General features: G+C 40.8%; 3 protein-coding genes and 1 long non-coding RNA gene across 5 annotated transcripts; 1 reads left to right on the plus strand and 3 right to left on the minus strand.

The window, feature by feature from the left end:
• Positions 1-1,044: 1,044 nt before the first annotated feature.
• On the minus strand, positions 1,045-5,391 carry LOC114157641 (Fc receptor-like protein 5). 2 transcript variants are annotated; one of them, XM_028038771.1, is made up of 6 exons: positions 5,322-5,391; positions 5,105-5,140; positions 3,135-3,401; positions 2,810-3,055; positions 1,456-1,611; positions 1,045-1,363 (listed from the first exon to the last, which is right to left on the minus strand). In XM_028038771.1, exons 1-6 carry the CDS (start codon positions 5,347-5,349, stop codon positions 1,278-1,280), a joined length of 819 nt encoding a protein of 272 aa, XP_027894572.1. In that variant the 5' UTR covers positions 5,350-5,391; the 3' UTR covers positions 1,045-1,277. The 2 variants fall into 2 exon arrangements, with proteins under 2 accessions (XP_027894572.1, XP_027894570.1); XM_028038769.1 differs by having other exon boundaries at positions 1,260-1,366.
• Positions 5,392-7,410: 2,019 nt separating this feature from the next.
• LOC114157910 (uncharacterized) lies at positions 7,411-15,541 on the plus strand. Its single transcript, XM_028039081.1, has 5 exons — positions 7,411-7,644; positions 8,122-8,276; positions 13,216-13,581; positions 15,145-15,488; positions 15,533-15,541. The coding sequence occupies exons 2-5, from the start codon at positions 8,162-8,164 to the stop codon at positions 15,539-15,541; spliced, it is 834 nt and encodes a 277-aa protein (XP_027894882.1). The 5' UTR covers positions 7,411-7,644; positions 8,122-8,161.
• Positions 15,542-15,650: 109 nt separating this feature from the next.
• On the minus strand, positions 15,651-17,465 carry LOC114157911 (uncharacterized). Its single transcript, XM_028039082.1, has 2 exons — positions 16,581-17,465; positions 15,651-16,364 (listed from the first exon to the last, which is right to left on the minus strand). The coding sequence occupies exons 1-2, from the start codon at positions 17,022-17,024 to the stop codon at positions 15,651-15,653; spliced, it is 1,158 nt and encodes a 385-aa protein (XP_027894883.1). The 5' UTR covers positions 17,025-17,465.
• Positions 17,466-25,968: 8,503 nt separating this feature from the next.
• On the minus strand, positions 25,969-26,940 carry LOC114157671 (uncharacterized). Its single transcript, XR_003598208.1, has 2 exons — positions 26,640-26,940; positions 25,969-26,428 (listed from the first exon to the last, which is right to left on the minus strand). It is a non-coding gene; the product is annotated as an uncharacterized LOC114157671 (long non-coding RNA).
• Between the last annotated feature and the right edge of the window lie 429 nt (positions 26,941-27,369).

The following is a 27,369-nucleotide window of genomic DNA, read 5'->3' on the forward strand; positions in this document are numbered from 1 at the left end:
ATAATCATAATTATTTTTCTCCAGCTGCTGTTCTTCTTCTGTACTGTAGATCTCTTGCACATGACTCCAGGGTGTTTTAGATATTAATCTAATTCAACATAAATAATTTAGGAGCTTAAACACATTGTGTTGTAAGACACAACTTCAAATATATTCAGTTTGTAAAGAGCTTGTTGAAATGTTTTATTTAGACATGATGCAGGTAAAATCAATGTGTAATAAAAATTCACATCTTTCTGATTAAGTTTTAATTACTATTCTGTAAAATCCGTCGCCTGTGGATTTTCTTTTTAAGGGAGACTAATTTGCTAATTTCATAAAATAAATTAGAGGAATGCATCTTAAAAACATTTTTATTCTCATAATATCAATAATGTGGTAAATGTTTTTTATGCTAGACATGGTTGACTTGTTTCTGAGATTCATTAAGGTGTAAAACATTCACATCCTGTAGATCAGCGTTCTCAGATCCAGCCTGCTGTCCTGCAACTTTTAAATGTTTCTCTACTTCAACACATCTGAGTCAAATACTGAGGTCGTTAGCAGGACTATGGAGAACCTGACGGCACTTAGGAAGTGATGCAGCTGTTGGATTCAAGTGTGTTGGACCAGGGAGACGTCTAAGAGCTGCAGGACACCGGACCTCGAGGACCAGGACCACTGCTGCTCTATGCAGATGATATTGTGTTATTCTCATAATACAGTTAATTAAGAAACTATCCTTCTGAGGTTTTCTCCTTTAAAAATAAATCTGCCTTTTATATTTACAATCTCTGATATGTTAGAAGGAACAAAGTTTCCCCTTCAGAACAAAGGGAGGCTTCAAAATCCAATCAAATTGTATTTGTATATCACATTTAATCAGCAAGACATTTCAAAGAGCTTTACATCATTACAAACACAGAAACACAAAGCAACATAGAATCAACAATCAAAACACGACATTAAGTCAAGTTCCATCAATAAATTTGTAATTGATCACTTTTCAAATTCAATCCTAAACAGGTGGGTTTTTAGTGGAGTTTGCATCCATAAAGGTTTACCTGTTACACTCCTACTGTGTTATATGGAACAAAATACCTGCTGCTATTTTTATTCCCACTCACAATCACACAGTTTAAAACGATGTAAACAGCATTTTAATGGGCTTCTGGTACCAGGTTCTGTTCACCTCTTTCACTGAATTTCACTCTGTGATGCCGTCACTCAATATCTATGAAAGTTTAATAAACTGAATATGAAATTGAAACAGTCTGATAGGAACATTATCTCTGCATTTACACGTAATTATTTGTGGTAATTTTGACCTTGACCTCTGTTCCCTGCTCAGACTCTGTGGGTGGGGAATTTTCCAGGTTGTTTTCTGCTGTCAAAGACATAGAAAGTGTTAAAAGAGTCAATTCAGATGTTATTGTGAGTCAGGAGTTTCATCTTTGATTAGAGATAAAGAGTTACCTAATGGTCTGGGTTGATATAACGACACCAGGATGATGGTGGAGATGAAGTATGGGCAGAACACCACCAGGTGGCGCAGCACTGTGTATGTGAGCTGTACTGGGCCCGAGGCGGAGGGCGCGGCTCCGGAGGACGGCGGGGTGACTGGAGGTTTGGCTGTAAATAAAACACATTTTAAATTAACGTTCACCAGGAGCTGAGAGGCAACATGGAGAAGGATCTTCATCTAGAATCTGAGAGACAGCAGCTCATTGGTTGGGTTGGACGCTGCAGGCCAGCCTTCACCTGTATGACCCCCCATGACCTCATCAATGGTTAAAACGGCGACTTCATTGAACCACTTTGGGAAACTACTGTCCACATCTCTTTAAATCATGAGATTATTAACGTGTGGCAGTGCAATGTTGGACAATGTTGCGCATATTAGTGGCTTAGATGGAAATCCTAACAAGTGAGAAGACCTTGATCAAACTAAAGGAATAAAAGAGTCAGAATAATTCAGTATTGCTACATGCTGGCCTGAACTCGTTCTGCCCCGACTGCAGCAGAGCAGGAAAACCCACAGCAGCTGCTGAGAGGTTCTGATGTTTACAGGTTCAGTCATCCACCAAACAGTTTGGGCCTCAGCAAACACGTTACAACCTCCATGTTGATTATTTTAACAGTTTCAAACCTCAACTTTCAGGGCAATGTCTTAACAAACCGGCACAAAGAAGTGATATTTGCTCTCAGTCACTAAACCGTTGATGACAGTACTAGGAGTTCATCCCGCCATCAGTGCTTTGCTCCGTCCATCTCTGTCGTTGTGTCTTTGGACAAAACACTTCACCCGCCTGGCTGCTGGTCAGAGGGCCGGTGCAGCCTGGCCTCAGTCAGACTGCATCAGGGCAGCTGTGGCTACTAACCAGTAGCTCATCACCACTAGTGTGTGACTGACTGAATGTAGTGTGAAGTGCTTTGGAGTCCTCTGAACTTGATAAAGCTCAGATTCAGGCCATTTACCATCATAACGCTACATTGGTGTAGATTCCAGTTAGTAACCTTCATCCTGACTTCTTCTCAACCGTCTGATTGAAGAGTTCAGTTCTTAGGATGAGGCTCAGCTCCACTTCCAGTTCTACATCACAACGTGTGTTGTCTACATCAGTAGGTCTGTCTGTGGTATCCAGAGGACCCCGAAGGATCCACCAGTTCAGGTATGGCTTATGAAACACAATGACTTCTAGATTATCAAGAAAAACTTAAAATGTGACATTTTCAAGAAGAAAACTGTCATTATTCACTGAGAGCATCACCTCATCTCTTTTCTCTCAGTAGTTTTTTATGTTTCTGTGTTTTGTTTGTATTTTCTCACCTTTGACAGAGATCCTGCTGGACGGAGACTCTCCGTGACCTTTGACATTACATTTATAGAGGCCTTCATCAGATCTGGAAACATGGTGGAGGATCAGGTTGCCTGAAGACTCGTTGCCGATGAAGACGCCATCTTTATAGAAAGCAGCTGGGAGGTTGTGGGTTGGATTCTTTGCTCTGCAGCTCAGAGTGACGTCATCTCCCTCCATCACAGGGAGGACAGGACTCTGCAGGATCACTGATCCACCTCAACACAGAGACAAACTACAGCATTTCATCCATTTCCACACAGCTTCAGCAACACTAACTCCACAGTCTGATCTTACCAGAGACAGAGAGCTGGATGCTGCTGCTGCTGCTGGAGGATCCAGACATGGACTCACACCAGTACAGACCAGTATCCTGTACAAAGAGGAATTCGATGGTGCAGGAGGAGTTGGTCCGTTTCCCCCAGCCCTCTCCACACGTTGACAGCCGTTTGGTTGTGTTTCTCTTCACGGTCCAGCCTTCAGAGCCGTCGTCCGCCTCACATTTCAGAGCCACTCGGGTTCCTTCAAAAAGCTGAGAGGAGCTGAAATCCACAACAAGACGAGCTGCGAAGGAAGGAAGGGAAAGTCTGATCAATGCTTACAGCCGAACTTCAGGACTCAGAAGTTTATTGCTTCTGAATTATGGACTATTGACCGTTTGCAAGTGGTGCTGCACAGCCGGCTGCACAAACAGACAAGGATGCAAACCAAACTTTTCATTTTATTGTAAACCTTTTAATGAGGAAAGATACAGCGATACATCCGTCAGTCATAAGGACTGATAGCTTTCTGTGTCTTTCTGGATTTCGAGCAAACACTTTTTACAAGATGAGAATATTAACATTCATATATTTCATAAATAGGAAAGATTAGTAAGAGGCAGTCAATACTGCATTATGGAGAAGGCTCACATTTAATCATTAGTAGCTGTGCAGAAAACGTCCCAAACATCATGTAGCCTAGCATGTCCAAAAAACGGACAAGTTAGACTTTTAGGTGCTTTTAAATCTGCTCCAGTGTAAAAGGTCTTGCTGCTTCGTCTTAGTGGTATAAATCATGCTGTGTAAATTCGGTTGACATTGATCATGATCAAACCAACAAACACATCAGAAAGGAGAAGATGTGGGTTGGTTAAGATAACTAGTTCACATTTTAGTGAACACCGCTGCTTCCACAGACATATTAGCTTAACTTGAACAAGTACAAGTCATGACTATATTGACAAAAACAACTTGGGAAACAAAAACAGTCACTTCCTGTCTCTCACTTCCGATCCATGATGCCTCGACGTTAAAAGGTAAATCCAGAACATTCGCTTTTGGCTCAGAGCCTGAAGACAAGCTGCCATCTCAACTCCAGTTGGTTTCTGTTGACACCAACTGGTTACACATTACATCAAAACAATTGATTTTACAGAATGCTGCTAAATATAATCTGATAGGTTTATTTTTATCCTAACCTGCAAAGAATCAGCCAGAGACAGAGATTAGTTTTCTTTTCTTTTCTGCAGAACAGGAGAATTGAGAACAGACACGACGAATCGCTGTCAAACACTGTCTGAAATCAATTCTGCTAGATCTTTCTTTGCATTTCTCTTTATTGTATAGAAAAAGGAGGTTGGGCTTCTTCACACAGTCACACAGAGAATTGACCAACCGTCTTTACATTCTGGAACCTCCTATGGACATGCCCTTACAAGGGCATGTGACTGACCACAACTAATCAGTTACATATGGAACTAATAACACATAAATGTTTAACGTTTTTAGCTTCCAAGCAAACATCCTAAACAAAGTTAATAATATACTACAAAAGATTAATAAAGTTCTACAAAAGAAAGAGAAGTTAAGTAAATATAAAAAGAATAATATGAAAACATAACTTGTAAAATAAACTCATAAGTAAATGAACAGGAGGATAATTTTTCTAACATAATCAAACTGTGAAGCTGACATTTTCTCTGAGTCGACGCTCGTGGCGGCGCCGCTGTAACCTGACCAGGACTCTCATCCTGTTTATGGTCCTGGTTTCAGGTCCGTTTCAGAACAGAAGTGACACAAAAACCACTTTTAGACACAAGAAAGCAAATTAAACTTTGTCATATTCAGGCAAAAGAAAACCTCCTCTTTTAGTTTACATCACTGCCATGAATAAATCATCACTAATATGATGTGATTTTAACCCACATGCAGTCTGTGAGGCCGTTCTCCTGATGCTTTGTGTCACCGTAGCAACCAGGAAGTAAATTTTCTCTAAAGTTTACTGACCTTGATGTGTCGAGCTGCACAGCAGAGACGTCAAAACTACAGGGAAACAACAAGATTAGTTTTATTAGACAATTGAAACATTATTAATAAAGTAATTTTATACATTTTGACACTTTGATCACCAACTTCCTGCCTAATCAGTTCAATAAATCTGTTAATTTAATCTGTTTTATCAATAAAAGCTATAATCCAGACATTGAAAGCAGGTTTTACTCACACAGCAGGCGCAGAAAAACCATTTGCATCTTGACTTACAGTAAAATCGAGTTCAGAACGATGAGCGCCTCAGAAACCAGAAACCTCCCACTTCCTCCACTGGTTTCCTCTGACTCCACTGGTGATGCTGAAACAGAACCTCGTTTTTCTATAGAAGCAACAGAAAACCTATTAGACCAAACCTTAAATTAAAATAATCTGAAAACAAAAGTTTAATCTGAACAAGTTTATGCTGCATTCAGTGACCTTAAAAAAAAAAGGAAAAAAAAGGTTTTAAATGAAACACCAAAAGCAGAACTTTTATTTTAGATTGATTGAGTTTTTTCTCCTGTTAATTAAATAATAAAATATGTATTTTATAAGCAGAAGAAGTTCTTCCTGTTTGTGTCTGCATGTGGGCAACAGGAAGTGAAGGTCACACACTTTCTGTCAGCGTTCAACACTTCAACCTGCGGTCGGAAAAAAACCAACACCTGAAGCTGCTCAGGGTGAAAAGACGCTTCAGCTGCAGGTTTCATTTACTGGTGACTGAAACAACAACATGAGACCAAACAGTGAAAATCTGATCACAATAAGTCAACACAGCATCACTCAGCCAACAGAAAACAACAAAAACTATTTATCTGCTGCTCAAAAACACTTTAGTCAAAGTTTCCACACATTGATGTTTCCTCCACAGTCTGACTCTGGGTTGGTTTCAATCACCTTCAGCTTCATGTTTACGTCATCGACATTCTGGGTCTGATGTCTAAGGAAATGAGACTTAAACCGACTTCCTGCTCGTCTCTGTGGGAAAAATCATAACATTTATGAGCCACTGGTGCAGCAGAATCAGGTTTTTAAAACTGCAGCAGGAAAACGATCATCTGCAATCAGCCGCCGTCTGAGCAAAACATGAGAAACAAGCTGCAAGTTTCTCTTTCCAAACGCAGAAACACGAGTCCAGTCCACCACAAACACCGTGCAGCCTGAAGGTTCCCAGGACTCTGATCAGCATTACAATCTGCACTGGATAATCTGGAGCCAGCAGATTATCTGGTCTGGCATCTGATATAAATACATAAAATGCAATATTTACAAACATTCATTTTAAACATTTTTGTCTCTTATTTATCGCCATTATTGTCCTGCACAGATTCCTGCTGCTGCCAAAGAAAACCACAATACTGCCAATACTCTTAATGTTATTACTCTTATTCTTAATTGAATTTAAAAAAGTGAATTTGACAGGAAAATCATCCAATATTATGAAAAAATAACAGCCTCTATTGCGTCTAACCAACTTAGAGAAACTTGTCTAGTTTTAAAACCAGATAACAGTGGAGTCTTCGGTTTACACCATGGACTCTCTCTGCTGTAAATAATTACTATTTTATTTATTATTTGAGCAGAATCTCAGTTCAGGTTGATTTCCTGTTTCTGCTTTTCATTGTTCAGCAACAAAAACCCAACAAGCAACAAATATGAGGTCTGTCTTCAACGACACAACGAGGAACAAAGTTTAAAACCGTAAAACTGGAGGATGTAGAAACTGAAATCCATTCCTGACCTTTGTTATTTGATGTGGATCTTATAATACAAACAGATTTATTATTAAGTGAAAAATAAAATCCTTTCTGTCTTTAGAAGCTAAGCTAACATGAAGCAGATCTGAAACTTAAAATCCAACATGGCCGCCGCAGTAACAGCTGCTATAATGAAATGTTTTATTTCTACTTCCTCTCAAGTAGAAGAGGAAGAACAAGCAAATAATTCGCCTGTTTTTAGCTCGGATCCACCAGGATACCTTCTGCTAAGTCCTGAGTTTTATTGGGCTCAGAATTGATCCTAGATTGGTTTTGGTCCCGAGGGGACAGTCAGTCATGGAGCAAATTATCCTATTGGCACTGCACCCCAAAAAAACTTGATTAAATCTATTTACACTTCAGTAATAACTTTTGTTTTCATGTAGAATTTAAATAAAATGCGGGTTGGCGGTTTTTCTGTAAGCCAATAATGATGATCAGAGTTTGAACCGGAAGTTTGGATCCCGCCTGAGCTTTTTACCCTGTTAGGTTTTTGCTGGTCGCCGGTTTATAAGCGGGTTTTTGTTGTTGTTTCACGGACTGAAGAGCTGACGGGTCACCCGGTTGGCCGAACATCATGTCCGCCATGGCTCTAAGATGGACACAGTTTAATCCAGTGGGAACGTTTGTTGCTTCACCTCCTCTGGAAGTCTGAACCCGGGAATCTCCATCCTCCTCCAGTTCATCACCTCGGGCGGCTTGGCCTTCATGGATGATGGAGGCTTCCAGGTCCAGGTGGTGAAGAGGAAACACAGAATGGTGAGTAATCTTCACAAAATTACACCGGTAACAGCTACTAAAGTGTCCAAAGAAGAAATCTTACACAATTTATGACGACAGTCACATATCTTGTCTGCCGTGATCCCCGTTAGCATATCGTGCTAGCTAATGTTAGCATTAGCTAAAGTGCATAAACTAAGCTTGTGTAATATTCTCCTTTCTTTATGTTGAATTCGTTCACCACCTTTGTCGAGTTGCATTAGGTGTGGAAAATATCAAATGTATCTGGAATAAATATGTGTTAAAACTGTAACGTAAAGCCTCAGTGTGTGTTAACTAGCATTGAAGCTAAAGTGAGAAAACACACCGCAGCGCTGCACCAAGTGACTGAACAGATAGTTTGTTTACCAAGCACAAAATCACCGGTTTCTGTTTCCACTTTCTGTTTAGTTTTATTTGTCTTTATTTCATTTATCACACTTTCTCAGTATTTCTAACTGACTGTTGTGTTTTCAGTTAAACGTCAGTTTTTTTGGTGTTTCTGGAAACATTTTCCATGTGGGAATCTAATTTCGGACGGAGAGATCGACGCAACCAGGAAATGGCTTCTTCTCTTCCTGCGTCTCTGTTCCTGCTGTCTGTGGTTTTCTGGCAGTTTGTCGCTGCTGCAGGTGAGATTCAGCTGGAAAACCTAGTGATTCACATACAGAGAGAACGTTCTCAATTAATCTATTCGGCTCTGAATCAATAACGACTTTTATTGTAGCTCCCGCCATATTGTTGAGACAAATCTGTCTCTATAGTAACATGGCATCAGTTCACTCTCTCAAACACAGAGGGCCTCCCTTTGATGCTACTAAATTACATTTTAATTTCAGTAAAAAGTAATGAGCCTTATTTTCCATCACCAAAAATGGTTCTTTGGCTTTCTTTTTGATATTACGGGATTCTTCCAAAACTTGCAGAAACTGTAAAACTACTTATGAAGTACTGCTTAATGATGACCAGAGTGGCAGAAAAGGACTTCCATAGGAAACACAAGTCAAGTGAACATGAATGTTCCCTTTCGAAGTACAGAGTTACCAAGTCACCTGGACTGTTTTCATCCATCAGACTGTTTCCTGGTGTACAGAACTGCTCTGGGGCCTCATGCATAAAAGACGGTACAGTTTTCACATTAAAACTTGGCATACGGGCAAATTTAGAAAAGTTCAATCCTAGGGCCCCTTTTATTCAATATTTATATGCTCCCACTAGCTCAGGTTATAACAGGAAATAATATTAGCTACCATAACTATGTAGATGACACACAGCTCTACATTATGATGTCACCAGGTGACCTTTGACCCCATCCAATCACTGAACAGAAGCTTAGAACAGATAAATGTGTGGATGTGCCAAAACTTTCTCCAGCTGAACAGAAACAAAACTGAAGTTATTATTTTTGGACCTAAAGAAGAACAATCTAGAGTCATAGATCTAGAGTCATAGATCTAGAGTCATAGATCTAGAGTTATAGATCTAGAGTTATAGATCTAGAGTCAATGCACAGCTTCAGTTATTACAACTAAAAACCAACGATCAGGCCCGAAACCTGGGAGTAGTGATGGACTCTGACCTGAACCTCCAGAGCCACATAAAGACAGTTACAAAGTCGGCCTTCTATCACCTGAAGAACATTTCCAGGATTAAAGGACTAATGTCTCAGCCAGATCTAGAGAAACTCATCCATGCCTTCATCTTCAGTCGTATTGATTATTGCAACAGCGTCTTCACAGGTCTGTCCAACAAATCAATCAAACAGCTGCAGCTGATCCAGAATGCTGCTGCTGGCGTTCTGACTAAAACCAGGAAGATAGAGCACATAACACCAGTTTTAAAGTCCCTCCACTGGCTCCCTGTAGCTCAAAGAATAGACTTTAAAATACTGTTGTTAGTTTATAAATCACTGAACGGCTTAGCACCACAATACATTAAAGATCTGCTGTTGTTGTATCAACCTTCCAGACCTCTCAGGTTCTGGTTCTGGTTCTGCTCTGCATCCCCAGAACCAGAACCAAACGAGGAGAAGCAGCTTTCAGCATCTATGCATAGGCCTGTCGCGATAAACCGTAAATCGATTAATCGTACGATAAAAAAAACCTATCGACGTCATTTAATTTATCGTCCATATCGTCTCTGCTTGTATTTTTCTCTTTCTATTGATGACGCTGGATGTGTAGGCTCAACTCCGGCGCTATCCACTGACCCCTCCCTTCCTCATTTTTTAGGAAGGGAAAAATGAGAAGGGAGGAGGAGGGGACTATTACGTCAGGTAGTCAGCGCGCACATCATTTTGTACTGCTGCAGCTTTAGAGCCCCGTGAGGCGTTAGCAAGGTAAAGAAACACTATCTCATATTGGGGGAGGAGGGACTCGAAATGGAACTCGTTTCAAAGCCGAACGCAACTGCCGCAGTGTGGGAGTATTTTGGATTCAAACCAAATGACCGAGGCGAACCGCTGAACCTTTGCGAGCCGGTATGTCGCATTTGTCATAAAATAGTAGCAACTAAGGGTAGCAATACAACCAACTTGTACGTGCACCTAAAGCACAACCATCCAGTAAAGTTTTTCCAGCTGAGGAGGAAAAGTACAACCGGTGGCCCGTCTTCGTCTTCAAGTTCGCGACAGTCCACCGTCATTGAAACATTTCATCGACAGGAAGCATACAAAAAGGACGGCGCAAAGTGGTGCGCGCTCACAGACAGCGTAGTTCGCTTAATTGCTAAAGAGATGCTCCCATTTAATATTGTTGAAAAGCCGGCATTTCGAAAAATGTTGCAAACTTTTGATAGACGGTACGAAATCCCCGGAAAAACATACATATCACAAACGGCAATTCCACAACTTTACAGCAGTATTAAAGAGGACATACTGAAGGAGATAAAAGACATTTCATTTTACTCTGCTACGTCGGATATGTGGTCAAGTTCAAATATGACTCCTTATATGAGCTTGACCATTCACTATATAGCTGCTGACTGGACCCTGCACTCTAAATGTTTAGAGACCAGGTATGTCCCAGATAACCATACTGCTAACACCCTGGAAGAAAACCTGAAATCTGCTTTAGCAGACTGGGGACTGGATGAGGACAAGCTGGTCTGCATTACAACAGACAATGGCCCTAACATTGTCGCTGCAATAAGAAATCTTGGCTGGCCATGGCTCAACTGCTTTGGCCACAACCTCCACCTTGCTGTTTCCCATGGTCTAGACAGTGACAAAGAACGTACAGCACGTGCCATAGGACTCTGTAAAAGTTTGGTCAACACTTTCAACCTGAGCTTCTTTAAAAAGAGAGATCTGAGGAAGGCACAGAATGAAGCTAATCTCCCTCAGCACAATCTCATTCTGGTGAGTTTTTAAATTCATTTATTCAAAATATTCAGAGCCATGTTTATTTATTTTTTATTTTTGTAGCATGTAGACCTGTAGAATCTAATTAAGACCGTTGTCTGGCAATAATTTTACATATAACAACACAAATTGTTAAGGAGAATTAGTATCATTTCTTTAAACAAGTTGAAATAAATTAACTAATAAAAAATAGTATGGTTCTAATATAGTATTAATGTCTTTTGCTAGAGCCATTTTGGTGTTATTTCTACTTGTCAGCACAAGGGGTGTAATATTTTACTCGTCACTGGTGAAGCTTTGCCTTAAATGAGTAACATAATAATTCTATATGTTTTTCTAATAAAAACCTTTTCAATATTCCACAGGATGTTGTCACACGATGGGGCACTAAACAGAAGATGATCGAGAGGGTGTTGGAGCAACTCCCAGCCATCAGACGAGTCCTGGTACAAGACAGAAAGCACAGCCATCTCACTCCAACCTGGCAGGATGTTGCGGTGTTGGAGTCCATCAATGCAGCTTTGAAGCCACTGGCTGACTTTACAGATGTCCTTTCAGGAGAAACATACGTCACAGTGTCCTCTGTTAAGCCTGTGCTAGAACTGATTAAAGGCGACCTTCTCTCTCCAGGCCCTGATGACAGCACAATGACTGCCAGTATTAAACAAAACGTATGCAAGATACTGACTGAAAAATATAGCTCACCTGGCATCCAAAATCTCCTGATAAAGGCCACCATCTTGGATCCAAGGTACCGTGGCAGCATGGAGGAGGCAGGGTCATTGGATGATGTCAAACATCAGCTGTTGCAAGAGCTACTGGACTTAAAAGGGCCAGAAGTAAGGGAAGAAGGTGCAAGTGGTGAGGGTTCCAGCCAAGCTGCTGGAGGAAACAAACATGAATCTACAGCTGACCCACCCACCAAGAAGAAGAGGCTAAGTGACCTTCTTCAAAACAGAAGAGCTGAACTCACAGTTCAGACACAAGCTACATATCCAAAAAGAGAACAGGCTGATGCAGAACTGACAAAGTTCCTTCAAGAAGATGCTATTGATGCCTCTTGTGATCCCTTGATGTGGTGGTGTGACAATCAAAGAAGATATCCTTTGATGGCAAACTTGGCTAAAAAATACATGTGCATTTGTGCAACAAGCACCAGTTCAGAGAGAATGTTTAGCACAGCTGGAAACATTGCTACTCCTGAGAGATCTTGCCTTAAGCCACACAAACTCAACATGTTGGTATTTCTTGCTCGGAATCTCTGACTAAAGTAGCTACAGATATGCCTAAAGATTGTTGAGGCATCTGGTCTTATTTAAAAATGTGCTTGTTTCTTTGCACTATTTGTTTGTAAAATGGCAGTTTTCCCCATCTTTATTTAAATCTAATGATATACAGACTTCATAATCTGTATTGTTTTGGTTGAATGTAGTTTTTATTTCCACTGTGGTTTTATCTTGTGCTTAGTTTTTATTCAAGTGCATTTTTTGTTAGAGACCGAGAGTCCATTTAATTTTTATTTCTGCTTGTTTTATTTTATTAACCAGTTCCAGTGTTGAGTGTTCTTTTGAAAATAAAGGATATACATCTTTGGCAAGAAATCGCATGCATTATTTTGTCATTTCCATTAAATCAGTGTAAAAAGGTCTTCAGACAATACTATCGTCTATCGCAATAGTTTTTTGAGACAATTAATCGTTCAGCAAAATTTGATATCGTGACAGGCCTATCTATGCACCACAAATTTGGAACAAACTTCCAGAAAACTGTAAAACAGCTGAAACACTGACTTCTTTTAAATCTCGACTAAAAACCCACCTGTTTAGGATTGTATTTGAAATGTAATCAATTACAAATTTATTGATGGACCTTGACTTAATGCTGTGTTTTGATTATTGATTCTATGTTACATTGTGTTTCTGTGTTTGTTATGATGTAAAGCACTTTGAAATGTCTTGCTGCTGAAATGTGCTATACAAATAAAATTTGATTGATATTTATTTTTAGTCATTTAAATTTATGGTAATGTATTAATGTTTTTATTTTTCTGAATGTTTATACTGACCATGACCTTTGACCCTGATCCAGTCTTTTGATGTTTCTGCTGTTGGATGAATCTTCAGATTGATGGAGCTGATCTCCATCACACAGACCTACACTGATCACTCTTTGACCTCTGACCTCTCTGCTCTGTGCTTCCTCTCCTAAAGGTCAGACCATCGTCACAGCTACAGCTGGACATGAAGTCGTTCTGCCATGTAAAGATCCTGATAAGGGGCGTCTGACAGTGGCAGAGTGGAGGAGACTGGATCTGGGGTCACGATACGTCCTGCTGTACAGAAACAAGCAGATCGATCCAGCAAACCAGCATCCGTCCTTCAAGAACCGGGTGGATCTGCTGACCAATCAGATGTACAACGGAGACGCATCTTTGATTCTGGAGAACGCATCGATTACCGACAGCGGGATGTTCGAGTGTCAAATCGTTCACGCAAACAGTGAGAAGAAAACCATCCTGACCGTCAACCTGGATGTTCTTCCTCCTCCTGCTCCGCCCACTCCGCCTCCTCCTCCAGGTGAGGAGTGTCTCTGGGTCAGAACCAGCAGCTTCCTGTTCTGGATCTCAGATCAGATGATGATGATCTTCAGTCAGATCAGACTAGAGGTTAAAGGTCATGTATTTCAACAATTTTGATTAATTATGACCTTTAACTATGATTATTAATTCCTATTAATTATGATTAATTAAATTTTATTAAATCTTTTACCTTTATATATCTAATGATGCCCATAAGTTATTAGGAAGGTCAGGTATGCTGATGACATCGCGACCCCTGACCTCCAGTGACCAGAGCTGATGAATCAATAATATTCTGACGGGTGGATCATTTGGTTCTAATCACTGATCCTCCTGGTTCTGGTTCTGTAATTTCCTCCTGGTTCTGTAATTTCCTCCTGGTTCTGTAGTTTCCTCCTGGTTCTGTAGTTTCCTCCTGGTTCTGGTCCAAACCAGTAGCAGCTGGTCTGACCAAAGGAAGGTCCGGCTGTAAGAACCAGAGGAGCTTTGAGGTTTTTAGGAGACATGAAGATTTAAAATAAATTCTGTGAACAGGAAGCTGATGGAGGACAGGAGAGACGTCCTCATGTCTGAGTGGACCAATCAGAAGACGGCAGCAGCATTTAGACCAATCAGAAGACGGCAGCAGCATTTAGACCAATCAGAAGACGAGAGAGAAATTAGTTGTCAGCATAAACAGCGATGCAGTAAAGGAGACGAATTGATCCAGAACCAGTTCTGGTTCTATCAGCTCCTCATCCTGACCTTCTATCAATATCAACCAATCAGAAGCAGTTAGGACTGATCCAGATCATGTTCTGGTTTGGCTCCACCAATCAGATCTCTTGTGGTCAAACTCTGAGTCAACCAGGTTTCCTGTCTGTTAATGAAGCTCAGATTTAATGGACACATGCCATCTCACTGTACAATAAAAGCTAAATCATTGTTCTGAACTAATCAGTCCAATTTTGCACAACTGCACTGTGGCACACTGCTGTACATATATTTACAGATACATATCTGCATTTTTTGAATCTTTGCAAGGACTGCTCTAAGTTGCTTTTTATATTAACAGCATTTTATATTTTACAATTTATAGCATTTTATATTTTATTTTTTATTTTATCTACAACTACTACTCAGTGGTAGTTGTTATTGTCTCTTGTCTCTATGCTGTAACTGCGAAGTAATTTCCCTGCTGGGATGAATAAAGTACTTCTATAAAAATCATCTGATTATGAAAATATTCTGTTGTTATAACTCATCCGTCTTCATTTGTCTCCACAGAACCACTTCCAGTCTGGGCCACAGTTCTACTGGTTCTACTGCTTCTGGCTCAAGTTGTTGCTGCAGGTCTTGTATTTTTTTTTTGGCGCCATTGGAAATCAGGTGAGTCTCTAGAACTGCATTACCCACAATGCCTTTGGTGAGTCTCTGCTCCCTGGTTGGTCCACGTCCTCAACCTGCTGGACCGTCTTCAGTCTGAGAGTCGTCCACCACCAGGAGACACAGACAGAGAGGATGTGACCCTCAGAGCTGCTGCTGTTTGTCCAACGGAGGATGTTTTTCCTTGTTTTCCTAGAACTAAACAGAAACCAGATGGACAAGAGGAACCAGACGGACAACAGAAAACAGACGGACAAGAGGAACCAGATGGGCAAGAGGGACAAAAGCGACCAGACGGACCACAGGGACCATGTGGACCAGATGGACCACAGGGACCAGGTGGACCATAGCATTCATAGGGTCCAGAGTGATGAGAGTGACCAGGGGAACCAGACGGACAAGAGGGACAAAAGCGACCAAACCGACCACAGGGACCATGTGGACCAGACGGACCACAGGGGCCAGGTGGACCATAGAATTCGTAGGGTCCAGAGTGATGAGAGTGACCAGGGGAACCAGACGGATCAGATGGATAAGAGGGTCCAGAGGGACCACAGCGTTCAAAGAGACCACAGCTTACATAGGGACCATGAGGACCATGAGGTCCATAAGGACCATGGGATCCAAATGGACCAGAGGGAGCAGACGGACCAGAGGGACCAGGAGAACCAGAGGGACCAGAGCGTCCAAAGAGACCACAGCTTACATAGGGACCATGACGTCCATGAGGACCAAAGGGTCCAGACAGATCAGACCAACCAGAGGGTCCAGAGGAACCACAGAGTCCAAAGGGACCATGGGCTCCAAAGGGACCATGGGATCCAAAGGGACCATGGGATCCAAAGGGACCAGAGGATCCAGAGGGATCATAGGGACCATGTGGTCCAGAGGGACCCTGGGGTCCAAAGGGACCACAGCGTACATAGGGACCATGACGTCCAGAGGGTCCAGACAAATCAGACCAACCAGAGGGTCCAGAGGAACCACAGAGTCCAAAGGGACCATGGGATCCAAAGGGACCCTGGGGTCCAAAGGGACCACAGCGTTCATAGGGACCATGGCATCCATCAGGACCATGAAGTCCAAAGGGACCAGAGGGACCAGACAGATCAGACCAACCAGAGGGTCCAAAGGGACCACAGCATTCATAGGGACCATGGGATCCAGAGGGACCAGAGGATCCAGAGGGATCATAGGGACCATGTGGTCCAGAGGGACCCTGGGGTCCAAAGGGACCACAGCGTTCATAGGGACCATGGCATCCATCAGGACCATGAAGTCCAAAGGGACCAGAGGGACCAGACAGATCAGACCAACCAGAGGGTCCAAAGGGACCACAACATTCATAGGGACCATGGGATCCAGAGGGACCAGAGGATCCAGAGGGATCATAGGGACCATGTGGTCCAGAGGGACCTTGGGGTCCAAAGGGACCACAGCGTTCATATAGACCATGGCATCCATCAGGACCATGAAGTCCAAAGGGACCAGAGGGACCAGACAGATCAGACCAACCAGAGGGTCCAAAGGGACCACAGCATTCATAGGGACCATGGGATCCAGAGGGACCAGAGGATCCAGAGGGATCATAGGGACCATGGGGTCCAGAGGGACCATGGGGTCCAGAGGGACCACAGCGTCCAAAGGGACCATGGGGTCCAGAGGGACCAGGGGAACCAGAGGGACCAGACAGATCAGACCAACCAGAGGGTCCAGAGGGACCACAGCGTCCAAAGGGACCATAGGGTCCAGGGGAACCAGAGGGACCAGACAGATCAGACCAACCAGAGGGTCCAGAGAGACCACAGCGTTCATAGGGACCATGGGGTCCAGAGGGTCCAGAGGGAGAAGAAGAATCCAGAGTAGTATGAAGCCTGTTTCTCTAACAGCCTGGTGTCCAACTTGGACACAGAACCTGGGACAGACATCTGGAGGACTGATGTGTTTAAGGAGCAGAGAAATGGTGGGAATTTTTATGGCTGCAGTCAGACCCGCAGCAGGTTGAACATTAAAACTCTGATCCAGGACCAGCCTGAACCTCCTGAGCATTATCATCTTCATCATCCTCTCCATCATCACTTTCTCTTCTATTCAAACACAAACTGGACAAATTTTCACAATTTTTACTTCCAGTCTAAAATTTGGAGCTTTTGACCACAGAAAATCTGGAAATGTTTTGTGCCTTTAGAGTTTATGCAAACTGCGGTTGAACTTTTTATTAGCTGATAATGCAGAGATAATGCAGATTGCTGCAGTCCTGCATTTTAACCAACTGCAGGTCAAAGAATGTTAAATCATTATTCCATGAATTTAGCCGAGGCTGTAAGCTTTTATCAGGGCTGGTGAACCAGTTCAGCATTAAGAGTTCAGCTCAACATCACCGTAAAGAACCACTGAGCACTTTCACGCTTTACACTCCATCCATCCATCCATCCATCCATCCATCCATCTTCTTACACCCTTATGCCATCGGGATCAGGAGAGGTGCTGGTGCCTATTACCAGCTGTGAACAGGTGAGAGGTGGGGTCACCTGGACAGGTCGCCAGTCCATCACAGGGCAACACACAGACAGACAGGACCAACAACCATGCACACCCCTTCTCACACACACACACACACCTTGGGAGAATTTATACAGACCAATTAACCTGACATGTTTTTGGGCTGTGGGAGGAAGCCGGAGAACCCGGAGAGAACCCACCATGCACAGGGAGAACATGCAAACTCCATACAGAGTTTGACCTCCGTCTCCTTCTCTCTTTAGTTTATTACCAAGTCGTTGATAAGTTGTTCCATGAGCCGGGAATTGAACCTGGACCTTCTTGATGCAAGGCAACAGAGCTACCAACAGCGCCACTGTGCACTGCACTTATATTTTTTAAACTTTTTTTTTTTTTTACATATTTTATACTTTAAACCTTATTTTGGTGTAACAGCCCAAGATCATCAGTGGCCCCCTTTTAGCCCTCTTTAAGAACTACCTGGATTTACCCCTGCTCAATCATCGTAAGGAGGCATTTAATATAAGCATTAAAGCTACAGTATGTAATTTTTTATGTTCATATTTGTTAAATATTTCACTACATATTGAAAGTAGAAAATAAGAGAGATAATCTGAGAAAATCAAGTCCCCCCACCTCTTCCTTGTATCCCTAATACCATTTATAAACATATGCTGCTCCTGAAGCATAGCCAGCCAATCAGAAACAAGACCAGCCAATCAGAAACAAGGCCACCCAATCAGAAACAAGACCAGCCAATCAGAGCCCTGAAGCAAGGCCAGCCAATCAGAAACAAGGCCACCCAATCAGAAACAAGACCAGCCAATCAGAACCAGGAGGCGTGTCTTTGCTCCTTCGTTCTCAGCAGTAACTAGCAGCTCACTTTCGCACAGCTCAGTGAGTTGAGCAGCTTTGCCACATGATCCTAAGCAGCATGATTCCCACGTCACTAGACTGATGGAGACGTTCATAACATGACGGGTCACACAGGCAGGAATCACATGTTGGCTGAATTACGTCAGAGATTCTGGATCCATGGAGCAAACGGGGCCATCAGAAAGTCTCCATCTGATTGTCTGAGCCAGCAGACTATCTTTGCATGGTCCAGGTGTGCTAAGCAGAAGATCACATCGTACACCTGGCAACCAACTGATGGCAGACCTGCCAAAATGTCAGGTCCAACCTGACATCCACAGGTGGATGATGAAAAGGGGAAGAGGACAAATCAAAAGATATGAGGTCATTTTTCCACGTCTCGCTATACGAGCAGCACATTTAGAAGTTGCACCATCACTCGACACAGATGCTTGCCTCAACGCTGTAAGGAGATTTACAACCAGGAGAGGACGAGTTAAAGAGCTGCTTTCTGACAGGAGAACAAACTTTCCACTTTCAACTGAGTTGGAGTTAAAGAAATCTATCAGTGAGTCGAACACAAGCAAGATGATGAAGACGCTGCAGAAGTCATATATATATATATAATAAATAAATAATAAAATTCCCTTCTCACCCACCGCGGGTGGTTCTTATCCTCTGAGCTCGGGTCCTCTACCAGAGGCCTGGGAGCTTGAGGGTCCTGCGCAGTATCTTGGCTGTGCCAGGGACTGCACATTTCTGGACTGAGATGTCTGATGTTGTTCCTGGGATCTGTTGTAGCCATTGGTCCAGTTTGGGGGTGACTGCCCCGAGGGCCCCGATGACCACAGGCACCACTGTGGTCTTCACCTTCCAGGCCCTCTCCAGTTCCTCCCTGAGGCCCTGGTATTTCTCCAGTTTCTCGTGCTCCTTTTTCCTGATGTTGCAGTCGCTTGGTATTGCTACATCTACCACAACGGCTTTCCTCTGTTGTTTATCCACTACGACAATGTCTGGTTGGTTCGCCATTACCATTTTGTCTGTCTGGATCTGGAAGTCCCACAGGATCTTAGCTCTGGCGTTCTCCGCCACCTTTGGGGGTGTTTCCCACTTTGATCTCGGGGTTTCCAGTCCATATTCTGCACAGATGTTTCTGTACACTATGCCTGCAACTTGGTTATGTCGTTCCATGTACGCTTTCCCTGCCAGTATCTTGCACCCTGCTGTTATGTGCTGGACTGTCTCAGGGGCCTCCTTGCACAACCTACACCTTGGGTCTTGTCTGGTGTGGTATATCTGGGCCTCTATTGCTCTGGTGTTTAAGGCCTGTTCCTGGGCGGCCAGGATGAGGGCCTCTGTGCTGTCCTTGAGTCCAGCTTTTTCCAGCCATTGGTAGGATTTACTGATATCAGCCACTTGGGTTATTTGCTGGTGGTACATCCCATGTAGGGGCTTGTCCTCCCATGATGGTATCTCTGGCACCTCAACCTCCGTTCCCTGTTGTCTGAGATATTCACTGAGCACATTGTCTGTTGAGGCTTTGTCCCTGATGTATTTATGGATCTTAGTTGTTTCGTCCTGGACTGTGGTTCTCACACTCACTAGTCCTCTGCCTCCTTCCTTGCGGCTCGTGTACAGTCTTAGGGTGCTGGATTTGGGATGGAACCCTCCATGCATTGTTAGTAGTTTTCTAGTCTTAATATCCGTGGCTTTTATCTCCTCCTTTGGCCAGCTAATTATTCCAGCAGGGTATCTGATTACTGGCAGGGCATAGCTGTTAATCGCACGGATTTTGTTCTTGCCATTGAGCTGGCTTCTCAGGACTTGCCTTATTCGTTGGAGGTATTTAGCTGTGGCTCCTTTCCTTGTGACCTCATCGAGGTTGCCATTTGCTTGTGGTATACCTAGGTACTTGTAACTGTCCTCTATGTCTGCTATTGTTCCTTCTGGGAGTGAGACCCCTTCTGTGCGGATGACCTTCCCCCTCTTGGTGATCAGCCGACCACACTTCTCTAGTCCGAATGACATCCCAATGTCCGTGCTGTAGATCCTGGTGGTGTCGATGTCAATTTTAGGGTTAGGGTTAGGGTTGGGATAGGGTTAGGGTGCCATACAGTGTTTAAGGTGAACTCCTTCTGACCTCTATGAGTTTGAATTAGCCGATAGAAGCAGAGACAAGGGGTTCGGTGTTAGAAAATCAATAGTAACATACAATATAGTATATTGAAATAGATTTGGGTGTTGTAATTACCTCCGGTTTTTTAAACAGTAGGTCTTTCTGATATACTGCCTGAAGCGGGACACGCCACAGCCATCAGGAAGACCCTCATGACCTCCGGTCATCATGCGTGACACGTATGGCTCTCTATATTTCTGATCATCTCAATTGGGTCTCTATCGGGGGTTGATTGATATGGAGTAAAGGCCAGCACAGGATTCATTCTCGTGACTTTTTGGAGGAGGCCCCATGACAGTGCTGCTCACCAAGCCATTCGTGTGTGTGTGTGTGTGTGTGTGTGTATATAAAGACATATAGAAACAAAAGTCCCTAAAGAAAACCTACAGTTTAACTATTTTACTGCATTATTTATGGTAGCACAATTAGCCAGTGCTGACTATGAGTTTGTGATTTCCTTCATCACTTCAATTTTAAACTCTTATAGATTTTCTTTTTCTGTAACACTTGCTAGTGTGATACATTTCAGTAAATGTTCATTTGTACACGTACTTCTTAAGAATATGTGACAGACAGTAAACAGGCCTACGTGAGGCTCAAATTTAACTTTTATCTTTCCGCAGTTAAAGAATTTGTCCAGACTTTTCCAGAATTTGGCCCGGTATCATTGTGAATGATTTTGTTCAGTTTTTTTTCTTGCTGTTGAATCAACACTGATCTTCCCACTGCTTCATGTTTTCTCCAAAATAGTAAATCTTGGTTTAAATACATTTAAAACTCAGATTTTTTTCTGTAACACTTTCTAGTGTGAAACATGTTAGTAAAAGTTCCTCCCTCATCTGTAAATTTATTTCTGAACAATATCTGACACGGACTAAACAGGCCTCAGTGAGGTTCCCTTGGATTTCTATTGATTTATTGAATGTGTAAATATTTATCAAACTGAATGGCCATTCAGTTTTTATATAGTTTTTTTTTCTTTTGGTGTTTGTTGCACAAATTTAAATATATGCTGGCTATCAGCCAAAAATTAAATCAGTGAATTTGTGTTTTTTCTTAAATACTCCCTCTCACCGAGACTTACTTACATCTTCTGACAACTAGCCCCACTTATAATAACTTATAATAACATTGACTAAGTTTGCTATTGGTACACTTTACCTAAAAATAAAAATTAAACATACTCACTACACAACCATGCTCCAAGAGTTGCTCACAAAATGGTGAATTGTTTTGTTACCTTTAAAATGATCTGCAGCTTTTGTTCCTTGGTCCTAATGATGCTGTTCACTAATGTTCACTAACAGACAGTACAACATCTCTTGTGATCGATAAGCTTATAAATGATCAATGCGAAACATCAGTATGCGCTAAAGAAGATCATATCAGTCAGATTAAGTAAAATATCATTAAACTCAAAGCAATCAAAATTATATTTCTCTGAAAGGTCTTTTTTTTTTCAGGGAGTTTAGACTGTATGAAAGGAATCAGTGAAATATACTATGAAATATTTTATCTGCTGCATCCCCATAATAAAACTTAAATTGTGAATTGAATGATTACATTGCATCTAGACACAAAAGCATCAACCGTTAATTAGTAATCATACTGACTAACAAGATCTGATCAAACAAGAAACCTGACGACCTCAAGGGATTTCTCACATTGGAGAATAAACCGTCTGACTTTCTTTAGCCACTAAATTTAACTTTACCAAAGTTTTGCCTTGGTGCAAACAGGTACTGAGTTTGAAGCGGATCAGACGCCTTCAGCCATCTGCTAGAGCTGGACTCCGGCCTTCCTCACTGTAAAATAAAACATTAGACTTAAACAAAAAGTTCAAGCGAACATCACTTAATTATCATCGACTTGTTGTTTGTACTCATCTTAAACAAGTGGCAGGAACATTTGGATATATAAGAAAAAAGCTTTATAAGTTAATCTATTTAAGTTGAGTCCATGTAACAACTAAAATAAAATAAAAAGTGAACTATTTGAAAGTAATGAGGATTTTGGGTGGTAAAAGTTGAACATTTTAACATGACCAGACACTACACCATTTCTGCTCAAGCAAACCAAAAGGTTTTGAACAGAACAACCATGTCAAATAATGAGACCGTGAATCTTTAATCTATGTAGCAAATATATTGCTGCTGCTGCTGTAAGCAGAAAATAAAATAAAATAAGTTTTACGGAGAATAATATTTTGGATGAGTTTAAGAATATTGTTTGCCAAAATCACACGGTGTAACTACACTTGTCTTTTATATGTTGCAGTAATTGAATCTTTTGAGGCAATTGGTTTGCATAAATTAAAGTAAATATGACCTATTTTCCTGCTCCACATACTTAGTTAGCAATTTGCCAGTTAGCTTCCCAGTCTGAACTTCTGGGCAATGTCTTGATTCAGTCAAATTTTCTATCTTGTATCTCCTGAACTCTGATATTTTGCTTGCTGGTCTTCATCGTGCTCTGAATGCAGTATCGGGTTTCTCTTACTTTAACCCGCCCAACTTACACCTGATTGGCATGTTAGCCTTTTGATTCCCTCCCAGCGAGGCGGTGCTTCACAAAGCAAACTGTTTGTCAAACTGTTGATCTGTGGCTGTTTTAGAAGATATGGTGACTGAGGTTTAGACAGTACTAGCCGGCTCATGCAGCTTGTTTTTACTAGATGGCAGTCGTAAAAGTACATATCTTTAAAATATGAATAAATACGTACAATTCCATAATTATTCGATCCAACGGTTATAGAAGTTTTGTAATAATGCAATTCAGGTATTTTACATTTTCTGGACTAAAGGAGGATTTCAGTTCAACACCTGTGGTTTCTTAATGTAAGTGTTTCTGCTACTGGACAAGAAACAGGGTTAAAAGAGGATTTAGAAAGTAAAATACAAAGATGATAGTTGTTTTTACTGAGAGCAAGGCTGTGACTAGTTATCAGGACAGAATGAGACCTGTAAAACTGTTGGGCCAATATGACCAAGGAGGGAACCAGTCATCTGCTCCAATAATTTATTAGCCTTTAGGAAATATTTTTGGACACAGCCATCCGCAGGAGCAAGATGAAGCAAGAACATCACAACATCAGATGTATTTTTTCATCCTTCTATCCGTGATTTAAAACTATTTTTAATTTTGTGTCATCTTAAAGATGGAAAGAGTCAATTATGTTTTCACCCATGGAAAAGTGTAATGTGTTTATTATGAGTAGGATTAACCAAGCTGAAGGAAAATAAAGAATAAGGATAAATAAATATTTATTGATACAGAACCGAATCAGCAAATATGAACTTATGAAACTATTGAAACCTTCAAGAATTTTATGTTGTGTAAGATATTTAAGAAACTAATACTGAACCTGCGTTCATGAATTTCTTTATTTGGTTGTTATCTGTAAAATACGTTTATCTTTTGTTTTGTTGAACACCAGACATCTCATCTCTTTCCCACAGTTTTTCACTTAGTTCCACTACTGCTGTGGATTTTATAGTCAATGTTTAAAGCCAACAGAGTCTGAAGCGATGGAGGAAATTTACGTCAATATGGAACCTGTTGGAAAAACCGCATCTAATCAAAAAAGATTTAAAAAAGAATAAAACTTGGTGACTCAAAGTTTTGCAGAGAGGTGAAACATTACACTAAGACAAAAACATCACACATGAGTTTGATTTATTTTCAACAATGGTTGCATTTGCAGCCATTTAGGTTAGCAGGTCTTTAATATCTTCTCTTTTTCAAACTATTTACCCAACGATTCATTGTTCAGTGTTACCTCAGTTTAAATTCTACAGGCATAACCAAAATCATGAAACTATTTTATAAGTCTTAAGTGAAAACATGGTCTTGCCACTTCTTTTTGCAAACATGGTTGTTAATTTTTTAATTTTTTTCAGCTCATGACATGACAGCAGATTTTTCTGACATCAGCAACATTCTGACCGAGCAGAACAGCAGCAGCAAGTTTCCCTCCAGGAACGCTAACTTCACTGAAACGGCTCCACGAGCTGAAGACACTTTAAGGTTGGTCAAAACTTTAAAAAAATTTGGATCTCGTTAAAAATTGAATTCTACTCTGAATTGTAGAGTATAACTAATAACTTTCCTTTTTGGTCTAAATGGATATAATGTAAATGAACAACTTTTATTTTAATTTATTAAGTGCTCTATCATTTGCGTGTGCTAAAAAACAACAATGTAAAACAAACTAAACTTTGATTTTTTTCTCCTTAAAGGGAAATTGTGTTTTGGTCCTATGCAGTATAATTGTGGTATGTTTACCAGATAGTAGATGAAACGTTGATCATGTGTCAGGACAGCACACTGCCCTGGAAGCTTCTCTATTAGGACATACATAAAAAATACAAAACAGGATATGATTTAGCACTTGCTGTTGAAATCAGACATTTGAACAAACTGCAAAAGCATGAAACATTTTTTTACAAAACAAAGACTTTAGTAACTAGTCTGACTCACTCTGCTTCTTTAACTCTGAGACTCGACCAAACTTCTTCTTGAACATCACCGCTATGCCTGCTCCCATGCGACAGTCTTCACTGATGCAGTGGGCCAAGGATTCATCGCGTGGACAGGAGAACAAATCTCCGGTGACATACTTTAATATCCAGTTCGTTGATTGATAGAGTTTCTCAGTTTTGCCCATGTTCATACTTTCTTGAAGCGCAAATTGGAGAAAACTATAACCACAAAGTACCAAGTTGGTAACAGCGCTTACTACAGCCTTGCTTATCCCCTCTACATGTGGCCCCACACTAGGCTGTGTCTCATTGTTCCTTAAAGCACCACCCACTTTAGCTGAATTTTTTTTTCCAAATTTGTCCGGGGTTGTTAGTCCCAGTAAACTATAATAAGCTGGATTTTCTGTTTGCCTCAAAAATGAACTTTTGATGTTAAAAAAAATTAAAAATACCAATCTTTGCTTTCATCCACCCATAAAACATTGCTCATTATTTCTCTTCAGTCCAATCCAATGGTCAAATTTCTTAATTCAATTCAGTTGATTTATAAAACGCTAATTTAGAATAGGTAATCTCAAAACCATTTACAAAAAAGTCATTTCCTTTCTACTTATCAAACAACGTAGCAATTTAAATGTATTAAAGTCAGTAAAAAAACAAAAAGTTAAGTTAACCGAGTTAAAAATGCAGAAAGCATCATGTCATTGACTCGTCATTGACTTGACTTGTTTATACGCTTCTCCCTCTTCAAATTACTTTAACCCTACAATGACTGAATTTATCCGTATTTTCAGGGGAAGCCGGTGGAACCAACATGTACATTTGCTGCTTTCTTTCTTTGTTTCTTTCTTTCATAGACTAGGATCACCACAAAATTAATAATCTCGCTGATTGAACTCTGAAATGAATAAAAAGTCATTCAGTTAATCATTCAGTTACTCAGAATCAGCACAACATTGACTCTTTCCATCTTTAAGATGACTAGAACAAACTCCTCACTGTTGAATCCGTGGTGTTGGCATCACTTTATTACAAATGATAGTAAATAATTGGAAATATAATTCTACCAAGATAGAATTTAATCCATTATTACCGGACACAAATGGAACTCCATAAAGTCTCGTAGTAAAAGTCACATTAAGACACATTCAGAGAGCATCATGCTAAACCGATCCTCCGCACAAAACCATCCTCTAACATTTGTTTATCACGTCAGAGTTTTAACAAGAAAGAAAAACACAGAGTTGTGTTATTAGATGCAGGTCACAACAGTTGGAAGTGTACAATTTATCTTTAGGGTTTTATGTAACAACGTACTAATAAGCTACATTATTGTTGGTGAATAATATCACAGTGAACACAGATCCTAATCATCCATCACTAGTGGATCTGCTCTTCTCTTGTTCTGCAGCCCCTGGATGAACAGGAACAACTGATGTTTGTTCGTTCTGTAGGACACAATTTCCCTTTAAGGAGAAAAAAATCAAAGTTTAGTTTGTTTTACATTGTTGTTTTTCAGCACACGCAAATGATAGAGCACTTAATAAATTAAAATAAAAGTTGTTCATTTACATTATATCCATTTAGACCAAAAAGGAAAGTTATTAGTTATACTCTACAATTCAGAGTAGAATTCAATTTTTAACGAGATCCAAATTTTTTAAAGTTTTGACAAACCTTAAAGTGTCTTCAGCTCGTGGAGCCGTTTCAGTGAAGTTAGCGATCATGGAGGGAAACTTGCTGTTGCTGTTCTGCTCGGTCAGAATGTTGCTGATGTCAGAAAAATCTGCTGTCATGTGATGAGCTGAAAAAAAAATTAACAACCATGTTTGCAAAAAGAAGTGGCATCGTGTTTTCACTTAAGACTTATAAAATAGTTTCATGATTTTGGTTATGCCTGTAGAATTTAAACTGAGGTAACACTGAACAACGAATCGTTGGGTAAATAGTTTGAAAAAGAGAAGATATTAAAGACCTGCTAACCTAAATGGCTGCAAATGCAACCATTGTTGAAAATAAATCAAACTCATGTGTGATGTTTTTGTCTTAGTGTAATGTTTCACCTCTCTGCAAAACTTTGAGTCACCAAGTTTTATTCTTTTTTAAATCTTTTTTGATTAGATGCGGTTTGTCCAACAGGTTCCATATTGACGTAAATTTCCTCCATCGCTTCAGACTCTGTTGGCTTTAAACATTGACTATAAAATCCACTGCAGTAGTGGAACTAAGTGAAAAACTGTGGAAAAGAGATGAGATGTCTGGTGTTCAACAAAACAAAAGATAAACGTATTTTACAGATAACAACCAAATAAAGAAATTCATGAGCGCAGATTCAGTATTAGTTTCTTAAATATCTTACACAACATAAAATTCTTGAAGGTTTCAATAGTTTCATAAGTTCATATTT

The sequence above is a fragment of the Xiphophorus couchianus genome, chromosome 14, assembly GCF_001444195.1.
Source record: "Xiphophorus couchianus chromosome 14, X_couchianus-1.0, whole genome shotgun sequence".
In the NCBI taxonomy this organism is placed as follows: Eukaryota; Metazoa; Chordata; class Actinopteri; order Cyprinodontiformes; family Poeciliidae; genus Xiphophorus; species Xiphophorus couchianus.